Source organism: Periplaneta americana, chromosome 1, assembly GCF_040183065.1.
Source record: "Periplaneta americana isolate PAMFEO1 chromosome 1, P.americana_PAMFEO1_priV1, whole genome shotgun sequence".
In the NCBI taxonomy this organism is placed as follows: Eukaryota; Metazoa; Arthropoda; class Insecta; order Blattodea; family Blattidae; genus Periplaneta; species Periplaneta americana.
The window spans coordinates 86,202,606-86,219,381 of NC_091117.1; the positions used below are offsets into that span (position 1 = coordinate 86,202,606).

Genomic DNA, 16,776 nt, shown 5'->3' on the forward strand with positions numbered 1-16,776 from the left:
TCGAGGGTCCCCAGAAAGCTGCACTAAACTTCTGCCAATGGTGGAGATAAGAGCTTTGGCTTCACTACACCATGATCCAAACGTTTCAACCGCAAAAAGGATAAAAATATAATTATATTATCTGTAAAGTGTTTGTATTTATGATGTTTACTGAGAGCGGCACTTTCTGCTGCAGATCCTGGTGTCTTAGAAGTTGAAGGCAGATGAGAAGGGGCCAGTGTATCAACACATGTGTAATCCCAAATTAAGGATTTGTCTACACGCCATGGGACTAGAGTCAGATCATCGGGTCTTTTGCCGTCTGAACGGCTGATCCCGGAAACAAAAACGCTACGAACTTATGTATCAACCCAATAGATGTATAAATGCAAATATATTTGGTGCCTATTAGATCCAGTTATATCCAGTATATTCCTCGCTCTTGATTATGTATTTCTACTTCTTCTAGGTGGATGTTAATTTGATTTTCGTTGACTGGAGTTCTGCGGCCTTGAATCATTTCTACCCTCAAGCTGTGTCCGATACCAGAGTGGTGGCAGCACAAGCATCCAGGTCTCTAAGTATTGAAATAATCATCTACTTAAATATATACTGTGTATATGTCAGAAACAGTGGCGGCTCCTGCATATTTCTTAAGAGGAGAAAAGAAGTTAACAGCACGAAATGACACCTTCTTGAATAAAACATGCTACAAATTAGCCTACATGCATACATGTAAGACCAAGTAGTGTTAGGGTTGGCCTTCCCTTCTGTATAGCAGTAATCTGTTCTTGTAAACTGAGTTTCCTAAATTGTCCAAAATATATTAGGTTTTCACTTCCATTCATTCTTTAATAATTGCGCAAATTAACATTTACAAGGAAATTCACAACCTCGTAGCATTTTTCGAGCACACTACAGCATCACACGTGTTGGAAGAGACTAGCTACTAATACGTAACCGGAACTTTTTACGGAAATCGGAATGAGAATTAATCTGTTAAGAAAGCGAGAACACTGCACCTACCCACGTGGTCTGTGTTGCAACATGTACATTTTACAAGTTCAGTATCACATGCTTTTGAAGAATGTCAGTTCTTGTAAAGTCATACTACCATTATTGTTCAAAGCTGCCGGTTAAAAATAATGTAGTTTGCAGTACCTACTTTCAGTTTCAAATATATTTGTACAAAACTGACAGCTTGGCTGTTGCCCTGTCTAGTAAACAATGAATAGAAGTGAATTTCAGGGGCCAACTACGTAGAACTACTTCATCTTTGTTTTACATAAACCCGACTTTAACTTTCAAATATACACGAAAGTTTCAAACTATGAATAGTAGCCTATATAAAGTGCTATGTATAATATTTTTGATTTATAATTAAAAAGAAGTTTACATTGTGTATTTCATAGCTTTGCGTTAGAACTGTTATTATTGTGCCTCCTAGATGTGTTATAGTCTGGTTGAATGCAGCATCGTTAGATGGCAGCGATAGCGAGCTTGCTGCACAACCCGAAGACGTTTTATAGTTTAACCAGTCGGTTTCTATTTCCCGCCCATGTCATCAATTGCTGTTCCATTTTCTTAGACAGCGTCCAAGTTTCACTGCCATAAAGCACAACTGGTCTTATTACTGTTTTGTATAATGTAAGTTTTGCTTTTTTATACCCAAGTTCTTACCTTCGCATAATTTCAGGAAGCCAATTCATATGTAACTCTCGATTTTTTCTGGTAAAATGGATTAAATAACAGTTCTAACTGCTTCTTCATTACCTGAAGGAAGAATTTCTTCAGAATCATTCAATGTCAACGAAATAATTAATATTAATGTCATGACCTTAGTGAAATAATAAAAATTTGGATAAGTAAGCATTATTATTAGTCGATCGTGAATGAAAATAATTAGACAAATTCAGACTGTTTTACTGCACAAATCTGCTTCCTCTATGTCGCCGACTCCTCAACATAGACTTAACTTTAAAACTTACTATCTTCTTTCACACAGGTCAATGATATTGACGAAATGTAGCGATATAACGTAATTATGTAAATTTCAGATTCGTCAATTATTTGATATATACACTAGGAGCTTCTCCATTCGATATGCACTTCATGGGTTTAAGTCTAGGAGCTCACACAGCAGCATACACAGCCAGGACTCTTCCAAGGATTGCAAGACTTACAGGTAACCTTCTTTACATCTTATTCTACAGAAGAAGCTAAAGAAATGGCTGCAAAGATTGCTACCGGCTTTGGAAATTATTCGCTCACCCGTGTCCATGAAAGTCTCAGTAGAGGAATTGGAACTGGATTCTGCAGACATAAGGTATAATTTATGACGAGCAAAGGAAACTGATTTGCTATTTTTCGATTTGTTATTCCTTGTAAATGGAATTTTCTATTGGCTTTGTAGCCAGTCATTTTTACTTTCTCATCATAAAAAGAATAAATAGTAAAAGTGGATTTAGATATTTTCACGAAAAGAGACATTTTCAGCATCATTATACCGAAAAAGTGTGATTGCGGGCATGCCGTCTGACTATACAAGGCAGACGTGAAATAACCCTGCAGATTTTCAGAGCTAATATCTAACAAAAAAGGGTAACACCATATTGGTGACTGGAACTAAATGTTCCCCCTCCACCACAAATGTTTAACACCTTATTCGCTAACTATTGCGAGTAGGATCGTGATTTTCGTCCAGATCTATAGAAAATCTAATAAAGAGTAATTTATCCCTCTGGCGTATTTCAAAAGCGTGAACGGTTTTCATGTAAATTTAATTTAAAAATCTACTGATTTCAAGCCATTGAACGATGCGACCAGATTGCAACATTCTAGCCAGAGAGAGAAATGGGAGGTAGTTCACTAAGGCGGACAGAACTGAGTTCGCTGACCTCTTACATCTGTATCACAAGAAGAAATAGGCTGCGATGTTGCCAGACTGCTGAAACTTCCAACTCAATTTTCTTATTAACTGTGCAATTAATTACAAAATGTAATATAGATTTTCTATTCATTTAAGTGTACTGTATCGTCCTCTTCAATCTACAGGATCATTTTACTTCCAGCCTGTGTACTACGAGTATGATTTCTCCTGAACTATAGGACAGATACTGTTCATGTACGATATCTGCTATTCTAGTCAATTTATCCGAGAACAATAAGACAGGAAATATGTTATTTCAAGTTAATAATGGGTATTTATATTTAAAATTAACACCATGGAGATACACTTCAAATTAATTTAGGTGATTTTCTTGTCACTTTTTTTATTACGTGGAACAGACTGACAAAATACTACCACACAACTCTTGCATTATCGAAAGTTATTTCACAATATAATCTTTATAAAATAAATTTCTACTTTTCATTGTTATTTCGGTCTAAGTTTTTACTTCCTTCATAGTAATCCAAGTCATTAATTTGGGTGGCTAAAATAAAAACATTTTTTTGGACATCGATTTAAGTTCAGTATGACATATTAGAATAAGTCTCCGTTGATCTTACTGTGACAATCCAACAGAAAAATATAAGGTCTGCGGTCGTTGCAAAATCAAGAAAAGTTGCGGCACTTTATTATTTTGTGTTGGTAACGTTAAAGTCGCCTTCCAAATTTCAAAATATTTAAACGTTATTTTAATTTATAACTTAACCTCTCTTTCAAAGTTTGAGGTTATTCAGAGACAATGAGATAATAATATTTCATATATAGAGCATAGATCGACTGAAAGTAGTGGAGAAAGAATATACTCCAAGAAAGGAAGCAAGCACAATCTCACGGAATCCAAACAGAGCTTTCAGAGAAAACATAATGTGTGTCTTTAATGTGCAGGGCTTGATCCAGCCGGACCTTTGTACGAAGGAAATAGCGATGAAGTCAAACTCAATGTAAATGATGCTGCTTTTGTGGAAGTGATTCACACAAACGGATTTCCTTTGACGTCGTTTGGCTCTTACAGCCCACTGGGTAAGTAATAGTGATAATGTTTAATATCAGCCTTCCCTGTCGAAGAGAAGTTGTAACTGACGGGAAGGCTTACAGCTTCTCTTCACCACGGAAGGCTAACTTCATTGTACATGGCTATTCATAATTCCGTGAAATATTAAAAAATTCATAACTACTAAACTACACAACGGATATCACATTATTTTTCACTAAAATAAAGAGAAACTCTCAAAGTTTTGTTGTACACCTCACAAATGATCAATGTTTCCACCTTTGCTGATGCGGCAGACATCCATGCTATAATACTCATCTTGCCTCATACACGCTCCACCATGTGGAGGTTAACAAGAGCCATGGCAGCTGTAATCCGGTAACGAATTTCCTGGAGATCAGCGGGGAGCAGAGGCACGTAAACAATATCCTTCACAAACCCCCACAAGAGGTCAAATGCTGTTATTGGTCATTGGTCATCGATGCCGATAGATGACATCTAAAAAATCTAGTGAAATGCCTTCTGACGCAATGCTGTCAGAGCTGCCAGTGAATTCTACCTCCACGTCCATGTCGTGACCCCTGGGCAATGCAACCTTGGTTGTAGCAGACTGAGGAGGGTGACAGGCGAGATTTCGGCGCCTCAAAACCGAAACGTTCAGCTAAGGGAGCAGACTCCTACAGAAAACACGCCCAAGCAAGGCTAGCAACCTACTAGGGTAGAAGATATATTGCTCAAAGAAATATTGGTGCCTCGGATGAAACTTATAGATTTCAAGTTGACGACACGACGAGAAAAAGGAAACGATCTTGGAAGAAAACGAAGATGTTACGGATAGGATCCTGGAATATTACATTTGTCAATAACAAAGATCAAGAAATGGTAATAAAACTTAAGAAACATAAAATAGATATATGTGCTTTAGCAGAGACTAAGAAGAAAGGTAAAGGAAACACCCCATATGACGATTACATACTTGTATACAGTGGAAAAAACAAAAACGAAAGAGCTGCTTCTGGAATGGGAATTTTAATTCATAAAAGGCTGGAAAAGAATGTTACAGAAATTGACTATGTAAATGATAGGTTAATCCATGTAAGTATGAAAACTATAAGAAATGAAATAGCACACTTTATTAGTGTGTATGCACCGGACATTAATAAACTAAAGATAGAAAGAGAAAATTTTTATCAAGAATTATAACATCTACTGGATAAAATAAACTCAAAAGAAGATGTATACATCTTATGAGATTTTAATGCCAGAGTAAGCAATTATGTTATATTCGGTGTGAAGAATAAGTACAATGAAGATATAAAAACGAAAATGGTGAAATGCTGACTCAGTTACGTGCATACGAATTAACAACACATAGTTTCTACATAAACCACAGCATAAATATACTTTCGAGAACAAAAAAGCACGATTGACTATGTTATTACGAATAAGAATATTCCACCACAAAAAATCGCAGATGTGAGAGTTTTAAGCTCGGCAACCTCGTATTAGCAAAAGTTAGGGATAATATGCAAATACAGAAACAAAAAGCACCTGAATACATCGAAAAATTTAATGTGGAATCCTTTTCTGATGAAACAACAAAATATCTATACCAAAGTAGACTAAAAGATAAAATAGAGGAAAATAAAATTATACAAGAAGATAATACAGAAATCGTATGGATGAAGCTAAAAGAAAATGTAATACACTCTGCTGAAGAAGCGATTGGAGAAAGAAAGATCAATATAAATAATAAAAGAAGATTCACGAAACATTGGTTTTGTGAAGAAGTTAAAAACAACAGAAGAAAAGAGATAAATATATTTAGAACTAGCAGTACCTGTGCGCTCCGCTGCACCTGTTAGAAATAAATATAAAGTAATTACATAATTAAAATAGGACGTTTGATCCAGGGAACATTCGTGTTTGATAGAAGGATAAATCGTTTAATATGTTGTTGTTGTTGTTCTTCTTCTTCTTCTTCTTCTCCTTCTTCTCCCTTCAAGGATTAGGTGATATCACCTGTTCCGGTCTCTATCGTCCAGCCACCTCTTGCGAGGTCTACCCAGATCCCTTAATATGTTACTTAATTTAAATTGTATTTAAATAATTAAAATGCGGTCATTTTGGTCCAGAGAGCAATCATTTGGTGCAATGACAATTCCTTTAACATGTTTCTTAATTGTTATTACATGCAACCAAAGTTTAATGAAGATTGACATATCATTCAGTTTTAATGTGTATACTTTATATTACTTGCTATATCTTTCAGAAGTTACTGTAATAACATTGTAAAATTATGTCCATCTAGAGAAACTACACTTTCCAATGGTGAAATAATAATTAAACAATTAATTAACTTCCGATATTACTTCATACAAACACAGAAACATTCTCTGTAGGCTATGTTTAATAGCTTTCGATTGTTGTTGTTCAAGGCCCCTTATAGACGAAGTCATTTGTTTTTATTTCACTACAGCGCCTTAGATGTCGTTGTTATTGTAATTTTAAAACTCATTTATCTAATTAAATATTAGTTCCCTATCAAAATTTTGTATAGAATAAAACTTATCGGAAATTATTTTTAAAGAAACTTTTGTTAAGTAACATTTTTCATGAAAATTAATAAGAAGGGAGATATTTCGATTTGTTTCATTCAAGCCCCCTTATAACCCCCCTTTTAAATAAAGTAATTTGAATGTCATATAGCCTAAAATCTAAGTTACAACGAATTTAATTTATATTCCAATTTTCATATAAATCGGTTCAACCATTATCGCGCGAAAGGTAACAAACATCCAGACAGACAGACAGACAAAAATTTCAAAAAAGCGATTTTCGGTTTCAGGATGGTTAATTATACATGTTAACACCAATTATTTTTGGAAAATCGAAAATTACTAGAAAAATTTTGGCTACAGATTTATTATTAGTATACATATAAAATTGAACAAAACATATGAGGAATACAAATCAATAATAAATAAAGTCAATGATAAAGTGAAGGCAATAAAGAAGGACTATTGGAAAAAGTACTCAAAAGATATAGAGAAAGATCTATATCGGGAACAAAGAAGAGTGTGGACTATGCTAAGGAATAGAAGGAAACCAATTAACGAATATCTGCAAGTACCGTCAATCGAACCCCAACAATCGAGAACACATTTTAAGAAACTATATGATACTGAAAATGACGAACCAGAGATATCGCTGGTTGAAAATGATGATGAAATAATTACACCTATATCTATACAACTTATTCAAGAAACAACTGGGAAATTAGAAAATAGAAAATCGCCTGGTGTAGACAATATCAGCAATGAAATGATCAACTATGGACAGCAGATACAAGACATATATGAACGTTTCAAGAAAATCTACCAAAACTACCGAGAGATATGCTTATGAATACAATACAAAAATTATTCACTAAAATAATGACCAAGGAAATCTCGGAACATGGAATAAGTGAGGAGCAACAAGGTTTTCACAGAATAGGACGACGATTAATACAATCTTTACCTTGAGACAGATTAAACCTGCGTATTTATGCTTTATCAATTTAGAACAAGCATTCGATAGTGTAAAAATAAATGAATGTGGTAAGAATATTACAAGAAAAAGGGGTAAAAAATAATATAATAAAAATCCTTAAGGAATTAAACACGAACACCACCATAAAAATTAGAATAAATGGCCAGCTGACAGAAATAATACCACTAGAGACAGGATTTAGACAAGGAGATAGCCTTAGTCCCATTCTATTTAGTGTCATTATGGATGAAATAATAAAATAAACCAAGAAAGCAAACAGGGATTATATATTAGGAAAGGAAGACATAAAAATAATATGTTTCGCAGACGATGTATCCTATTGGCAGAAAATGAAGATGATCTACAGACAATGCTGTAGGCTACAAATTGGAAATAACAGCTCAACGATTCAATATAATAATCTCCAAATACATATATATATATATATATATATATATATATATATATATATATATATATATATATATATATATATACTAACAATCTCAAAATAACCACTTAGATGTAAACTGGTTGTATACAGGGTGTTTCAAAAATACGGGGCATAATTTCAGGTATGTATTCCCACATGTAGACAATCAAAATAGTTCATTACAACATGTGTCCGGAAATGCTTCATTTCCGAGTTATGGCCTTCACAACATTGAAATTCACCAGAACGTTTTTCTTTCTGCAGGTCGTTGTCATTACAGAAGATGTTCAAAATGTCCACCTCCTGCTTGAATACAGACCTCACATCGATGTCTCATTGACCTGCCAACACGATCCCAAACTCCAGGAGTATTGCGTATGTCCTCAGAACATGCCACAATTCGATTCCGAAGGGATTCCAAATCAGGCACCGGAGACGAATAAACCAATGATTTTAAATGGCCCCACAAGTAGAAATCGAGAGGGTTCAGATCAGGTGAGCGTGGAGGCCAAGCAATTGGGCCACCTCTACCTATCCATCGATCAGGAAACCTTCGATCCAAGTACCAGCGAGCCGTACGATTGAAGTGTGCAGGAGCGCCATCATGCAACAAGTGAATGTGTTGACGATTGATCAGTGGAGTGTCTTCTAAAACATGAGGTATGGTGGTGTTTTCCAGGAAGTTTGTGTACGCCTGCCCCGTAAGTCTGTTTACAAGTACATGGGGTCCAAATAATCGATCACCAATGATACCGGCCCACATGTTGAGGGAGAACCGCACCTGGTGATGAGATGGAACAGTTGCACGTGGGTTTTCATACGCCCATACATGCTGATTGTGGAAATTTGTTATGCCATCTCGTGTGAACTGTGCTTCATCTGTAAATAGTACTAAGGCAGGAAAGTTCGGATTTACACCATACTGCTGCAAGAACCACTGACAGAACCTAACTCGTGCAGGGTAATCTGCTGGTGACAGGGCCTGTACAAGTTGCAAATGATAAGGATACAATTGATACTCTTTCAACAGTCTCCAGACAGTCGTATGAGGAACATTGACTTGCAACGCTAACCTTCGTGTGCTGATAGGAGGAGTCATGTTCACAGCCTCCAGAATCTCCTCCTGTACTTCTGGAGTTGTAGATCTTGGTCGTCCCCTTCCCAAACCAGGAGAGTTAAATTTTCCATTCTCGCACAGACGGTAATGGAGACGTACAAATGTCTTCCGATCTGGACATTGTCGCTGTGGGTACCTCTCCTGGTACAAACGTCGAGCCAGCGCAGCATTGCCGTCCGCCTTACCGTACATGAAGTGTATCTCTGCCAGCTCTTGATTTGAATACATGTCGCACAGTCTAACGCCTACATAACACAGAATGTAACCTTCGCCTCGGAATGAACTGTCAGAGTGCCCTCTTAATGTCTCCTTTGACGGCAACGACCTGCGGAAAGAAAAACGTTCCGGTGGATTTCAATGTTGTGAAGGCCATAACTCGGAAATAAAGCATTTCCGGACACATGTTGTAATGAACTATTTTGATTGTCTACATGTGGGAAATACATACCTGAAATTATGCCCCGTATTTTTGAAACACCCCGTATAACAAAAGTATAGAACAAGTAATGACCTTTAATTACCTTGGAAAAAATTACAAGTAACAAATTTAATAGAAGAAGTAAAGGAACAAGCAACAAATGCATCAATTATATCGGGTTTCTTGAAGGACATAAATTGGAGAAATAAAAATATCAATGTTGAAAGCAAAATTAGGATATATAAAACATGTGTGAGACCGATACTAACATATGCTACAGAAACAAGGGCAGAAACAAAAAGGACTCAACAAATGATGAAAAACAATAGAAATGCGAATATTACGAAGTATTTCAGGTTATAGCCTATATGACATAAAAACAAATGAAGAAATCCGAAACAAATGTGGAATACAAAATGTTACTAAGTGGGTTAAAAAGAGAAGAAAAGAATGGAGAGACCATACTTTGAGGATGCAAAATAATCGTCTACCTAAAACCGCCATGAAGGAAAAACCTAACACCACCAGACCGCTGGGACGACCTCCGAAAAGATGGCTGGAAAGCTGGTCACCTGTCTCGTGGAATAGCGACACCAATTGAAAACCAAGGATATGATCCTAATGAAAGAAGAAGAAGAAGAAGAAGAAGAAGAAGAAGAAGAAGAAGAAATCCACACAAGAAAAAGTCACACGAAGTTACATCCGGTGATCGTGGTGGCAACTTCATTAACGCGTCATTTTCTCGTCCTGTGCGTTCGATCCATCTGAGACAAATTTTGATTGAGATACTCTCGCACGTTGTTGTGATAGTGACAGGGACATCCATCTTGCTGAAAGATGTAATCATTGCTGCCTTCATTCAGCTGAGGCATCAGCCAGTTTTGTAACATGTTCAAGTAAATCATCTCAGACGGTAGGCTCTACAAAGAAAAATGGTCCATACACCTTCTCTTTCGAAATCGCACAGAAGACATTCATCTTAGGTGAGTCTCACACATGCTCTATGATTGCGCGGGGATTTTCTGTCCCCTGTATGCGCACATTGTACCGATTCGCTTTTCCGGAGAGATGAAAAATTTCTTCGTCGCTGAAGATGAGCAAGTCAGCGAAACTGGCTACTTCAAATCTTTGTTGCATATCAATGTAGGTATTACAACGTACGTCTTTGACTTATAGCTTTGAGAGCCTGATGTAGCTGAAGCCTGTAGGGTTTAAACTGAAGTCTCTTACGAAAAATTCGCCATACTGTTGGTTGCGACATCCGAAGCTCAATACTTGCACTTGTAGTGGACTTACGGGAACTGAGCTCATAAGCTTGTCCAAAACGATTCACTGTTTCTTCGCTGGGTCCCGGACGTCCCTGCCGAGGAGCGGCGCATAGACACCCCTGATCATAGAGTTTCACATACAAATTCTTGGGGTGCTCACATCTTTAATTTTCCCTTTCATCTCCGAAACAAAAGGATGCCCCGAGACTTTCGACTTATCAAGTATTTCTTCAGATTTACAGACGTTCTACATTTCTCTTAATTTCTATAGTTTTACAAAATAAAACGTTTTAAAATGTATCCGAGATCTTCAGTTAAGAATTGAATACTTAATGTGTTAAATTCCTATGGGACATAAAATGATAACATTTTAATATTTAAGAACTGTAAACTCTTTCTTCATTTCCACTACAACCGCCATTTCGGTATGTCTTACTATGTATTGAAGACAATGAAAGTGCAAGAAAAATAGGAACAGATCAAGTCATTTTACAACTCATAAACCGATCCAACCCGAGCAAACAAAACTGAATCAACCAAAGCAAACAAACTAAACCCACCAAACCAAGCAAACGGCACACATCCAAACCAAGCAAACACCACACACCCAAAACAAGCAAAGGATTCTCACCCAAACCAAGCAAACGTAACCTACCCAAAACAAGCAAAGGAAACTCACCCAAACCAAGCAAACGAACCTGACCCAACCTAAGCAAACAGAACCGACTCAATTCAAGCAAACGAAACTCATCTAACCCAAGCAAACAAAACCCACACAAAATAAAAAACTAAACCCATCCAACAGAGCAAACGAGACCCACTCAACCCAAGTAAACGAAACCCATACAACCCAAGCAAATGAAACCGACCCAACACAAGCAAAAGAAACCGATTGAACAGAGGCAAGCGAAACTAACCCAACCCAAGAACACGAAACTGACCCAATCCAAGCTAACGAAACTGATCCAATCCAATCAAATGAAGCCGGCCCATTCCAAGCGAACCAAACTGACCCAACCCAAGCAAACGAAACCGGCCCAACCGAAGCGAAAGAAACCAACCCAATCCAAGCCAATGAAACCGATCCAGTCCAATCAAATGAAACCGGCCTATTTCAAGCGAACCAAACCGACCCAACCCAAGCAAACGAAACCGGCCCAACCGAAGCGAACGAAACCGACCCAATCCAAGCTAACGAAACTGATCCAGTCCAATCAAATGAAACCGGCCCATTCAAAGCGAACGAAACCGACCCAACCCAAGCAAACAAAACCGGCCCAACCGAAGCGAACGAAACCGACCCAATCCAAGCTAACGAAACTGATGCAGTCCAATCAAATGAAACTGGCCCATTCAAAGCGAACCAAGCCGACCCAACCCATGCAAACGAAACCGGCCCAACCGAAGCAAACGAAACCGACCCAATCCAAGCTAACGAAACTGATCCAGTCCAATCAAATGAAACCGGCCCATTTCAAGCGAACCAAACCGACCCAACCCAAGCAAACGAAACCGGCCCAACCGAAGCGAACGAAACCGACCCAATCCAAGCTAACGAAACTGATCCAGTCCAATCAAATGAAACCGGCCCATTCAAAGCGAACGAAACCGACCCAACCCAAGCAAACGAAACCGGCCCAACCGAAGCGAACGAAACCGACCCAATCCAAGCTAACGAAACTGATGCAGTCCAATCAAATGAAACTGGCCCATTCAAAGCGAACCAAGCCGACCCAACCCATGCAAACGAAACCGGCCCAACCGAAGCGAACGAAACCGACCCAATCCAAGCTAACGAAACTGATCCAGTCCAATCAAATGAAACCGGCCCATTCAAAGCGAACGAAACCGACCCAACCCAAGCAAACGAAACCGGCCCAACCGAAGCGAACGAAACCGACCCAATCCAAGCTAACGAAACTGATGCAGTCCAATCAAATGAAACTGGCCCATTCAAAGCGAACCAAGCCGACCCAACCCATGCAAACGAAACCGGCCCAACCGAAGCGAACGAAACCCACCCAATCCAAGCTAACGAAACTGATCCAGTCCAATCAAATGAAACCGGCCCATTTCAAGCGAACCAAACCGACCCAACCCAAGCAAACGAAACCGGCCCAACCGAAGCGAACGAAACCGACCCAATCCAAGCTAACGAAACTGATCCAGTCCAATCAAATGAAACTGGCCCATTCAAAGCGAACCAAGCCGACCCAACCCAAGCAAACGAAACCGGCCCAACCGAAGCAAACGAAACCGACCCAATCCAAGCTAACGAAACTGATCCAGTCCAATCAAATGAAACTGACCCATTCAAAGCGAACCAAACCGACCCAACCCAAGCAAACAAAACCGGCCCAACCGAAGCGAACGAAACCGACCCAATCCAAGCTAACGAAACTGATCCAGTCCAATCAAATAAAACTGGCCCATTCAAAGCGAACCAAACCGGCCCAACTCAAGCGAACGAAACCGACCCAACCCAAGCAAACGAAACCGACCCAACTCAAGCGAACGAAACCGACCCAACCCAAGCAAACGAAATCGACGCAACCTAAGTAAACGAAACTAATTCAAATAAACATAGCCACTCAAATACAAGCCAAATCTACGTAAAATAAACCAACCCAGTCAATAAAAACTGTCAACTGAATAAAAACGTCACCCCAAGCCAAACAAAATCAACCCAATCAATCAAACTAATAAACCTTATGCAAACAAAGCCAACACAATCCAAGATACAGCAAATACCACAAAAATCAATCAATCTCAACGCAACTCTACATAAACTAACCTAATCTGAGCAAACTTAACGCAATCTAACTCAGGCAAACTAAACCAGTCAAACTAACTAATACATTTAATGTTGATGATCTGGTATTCAGGCCCTCCAGGTCATGGACATCCATTCTTATGACTATAGGAGTATTAGATTTTAAAATTATTCGAAGTACGTAGGTTGGTCGGTCTGGGCACTTCAAGGGCTGTGGTGCCACGGATTATTATTATTATTATTATTATTATTATTATTATTATTATTATTATTATTATTATTATTATTATTATTACTAGGAAGCCGAAAATCTTCTAAAGAATAAAAGCTAAGAAGAATAGTAAAGTATCAGTCAATATACGAGAACGATTGATTTTCTCACGTTATTTAATTTCAGGTGATGTAGATTTCTATTTTAATGGCGGAGTCATACAACCTGGCTGCGGTTTTGGTCGTGATATTAACATCGACGAGAAGCTAGTAACTCAGAACATCAGTATTGTAAACGGTGAGTATATTTGTTGAAAATATTAAAACATTTAATAGAAATAAAGCAAAGTTTGGAAAGAAAACATTTTTAAATCTAGCTACAACTTCTAATTGCGTTAAGAGACAGCCATTTATAAAAACAAAAGTGTTGGGAGAATGGGTTTATACCGTAAGATTTATGTGAAAACCTCAAACATCAAAATTCATTATTTTTTAAAATATTTTATTGCATTACGTTGTCATGACATTTTCAATTTTCGGTAAACCGGACATAGTAGGTTTATGATAACTAAGGAGCGGATTTCTAGGTGCTAAAAAGAGAAATGTAGGACTTAAAAACAATTTAGGACTTTTAGGAGTTTATATAAATTAACAATTAATCATTTCAATTTTAATAAATATTCCATTTTAGGTGGAATTTATGTACAAAGTACTGGTGCTGACAACTAGTGCTACTGAACTGAAGACTCAAATAAAATTCTATCAGTGAGAGAGAGAGTGATCGCTCATTGGTCATTTTTATTTCGCATAATGGAGGTGCATTGACGCGAAAACTAATTTCGAAGCTCTCATCTAACCTGAACAACCCACCACCCCTTTCATGTTAGGATGAACTTTTCCAAACGAACTTCGGTTCTAGGATATTGAGTAAAATCTTCTTCCTTCTCCTTTTAAGACCAATATGGAACGAACTTGCCAGATCAGTGTCTGTCTATTACATTTGAAATAACATTTTCTTATTTTGCATTTTTAGTACCAGTATTTTAATTTTAAATATAGGCTAAACAAAATACTTTACAGGAACAAACATAATTTCTAGGGATTTATAGGAGTTTATGGTTCATTTAGGCGTTTTAGGTCTTACAGAATTTTGATAGGGAGATCCTGTGTGCATGAAACATAGAGGTATCTAAATAACATAGATCTAGGACGTAGCAAACAAAATAGACACGGACCTAGAAATCTGTTCCTTAATGATAACTAAGGAACGATACATAATATACTTGTGATTATAACTTATTTAATAGATTTTGGAACATTGGACAGATGGTGGTACCTCCTTTAGTTTTTAAAATTAATTTTTATTGTCTTCATAACCTTCCGAATTGAAGAAATCACATGTGTTGAATCCCATATTTCTAGTCTTTATGGTAGATGTTAATTGAACGGTCCGCAATACCAGTTTTCCGTAACGGACTTTCGTTGCATCTCTAGTCGCAATCTTAAAGATTTACCCTATGGTTGTATATTTTCACATAAAAAACTTTCATCAACATGCAGTTAACTTATAGGGTAAAGGTGCCTAATTCCGTGGTACCCTTAATCCCGTGATAAAATTTCAATTGACTATCATGGAGTTGTGGTCTCTGACTTTTAAGTTTTTGAAATACCTAACAGATGCCAGGAGATGTCTTCTTTTCAATTCTATTGACTACCCGCCTTTTGAATAGAAGCAGTCGACTGCAGAAACTTTTGTTCAGTGAAAGGTGGTTGACCAGTAAGTTTTTCTCTCTCTTCTGGCCGCTCCTCAAGAAACATTTTATATTTGAGGTAAGAATTAATATAGCATTATAAAAATGATATATTGCTGTAGATTATAGTCAGCTGAATCAATGTGTATGATTATTTAAACATTGTGAGACAATAACAATGATACAAGAGCTTTCCCATTTTCGAATTTATTTTCATATTTCTCCTTCCTGGTTCACTCGACCAGTGATGCCAACGCCAAATTGTGAAAATTAATATCCGTGAAAGAAAATAGTTCGTAGAAATAATAATTGAAATAAGTTTTAGAAAACATCAATTATAATTATAATAAAATAATAGGGCATATATTTAACTTAATTACTGCTGTTGTTAGAAATATAAATAATGAGAAATAATTGTGTTATCATTCAATTTATTCAAATTTACGAATAATTTTGTATTAAATTAACTTTCAGTTTATTTTGTTTATAATATATTAATATGTAATATGTATTCCTGTAGTTACACAAGTATTTTCTATGAAATTTGTCACTTAGGCCCTTAATTTCTTGCTTAATCCATATTAAAACAATGGTAAAGTGTTTTTCCAAATACACGTTTGTTTTCTGAGTAGTTAATGAGGATTATTTTAGTATCACGGGATTAGGATATCACTCACGGAATTAGGAAACCATTATCACGGAATTTGGATCCCTGTCACGGATTTAGGAGCCACTGTATAACAATGAAGAATCATATATTATATATATCAAACTTGTGAAACTGTTGATACTGAATGCTGCAAAAACTGTAGGTAAAGGTCCAAATAACATAATTTAGGTGTTATTTGAAAAATTTTATTACAATTTTGGCATAAATATAGACTTTATTAAATATGTCACGGAATTAGGGAACCTTACTCTACAGGAAGCTAGCAGAATATATAATACAAACACTACAATATTTTCTTTTAATGAAGACAAACTTCTAATGCCAAGATTATATTTGTCGCTTTCTTGGTGATTTTTTTTTTAATTTATGACCAAACACTCTTTTAGTCTCTGTGACTTGGAAAATATACGTTAATATTGGCATATGGAAATATCTACATTTATTCTATCTGCTTTAGCTCCGCTAAATTTAGTATGATTTCCAGACTGACTGAAATGTGGAAAAAACACTACTTCAATTGGCAAGCAACAATAATATCCACTTTCTTTGGAGCTCTAATATTATATGAAACAAACGAAAGTGGTGCTTTGGCCAAACAAAGTCCATCCTCTCCTAGTGAATTAGCTTTTTATATTCTTCCAAAAAGTATCGGACACAGCAGTAAAATGCCATCTTAAGAAAT

The 16,776-nt window shown here is 36.9% G+C and overlaps 1 protein-coding gene across 1 annotated transcript in view; it reads left to right on the forward strand.

Moving 5' to 3' along the window:
* The window catches only part of LOC138697924 (phospholipase A1-like), a 35,226-nt gene that overhangs the window by 12,417 nt on the left and 6,033 nt on the right, over positions 1-16,776 (forward strand). Inside the window, exons 3-6 of the mRNA XM_069823534.1 lie at positions 449-552; positions 2,037-2,164; positions 3,815-3,949; positions 13,861-13,971. Coding sequence (XP_069679635.1) covers positions 2,083-2,164; positions 3,815-3,949; positions 13,861-13,971 — 328 coding nt within the window. The 5' untranslated portion in view covers positions 449-552; positions 2,037-2,082. The remainder of the gene's footprint in view (positions 1-448; positions 553-2,036; positions 2,165-3,814; positions 3,950-13,860; positions 13,972-16,776) is intronic.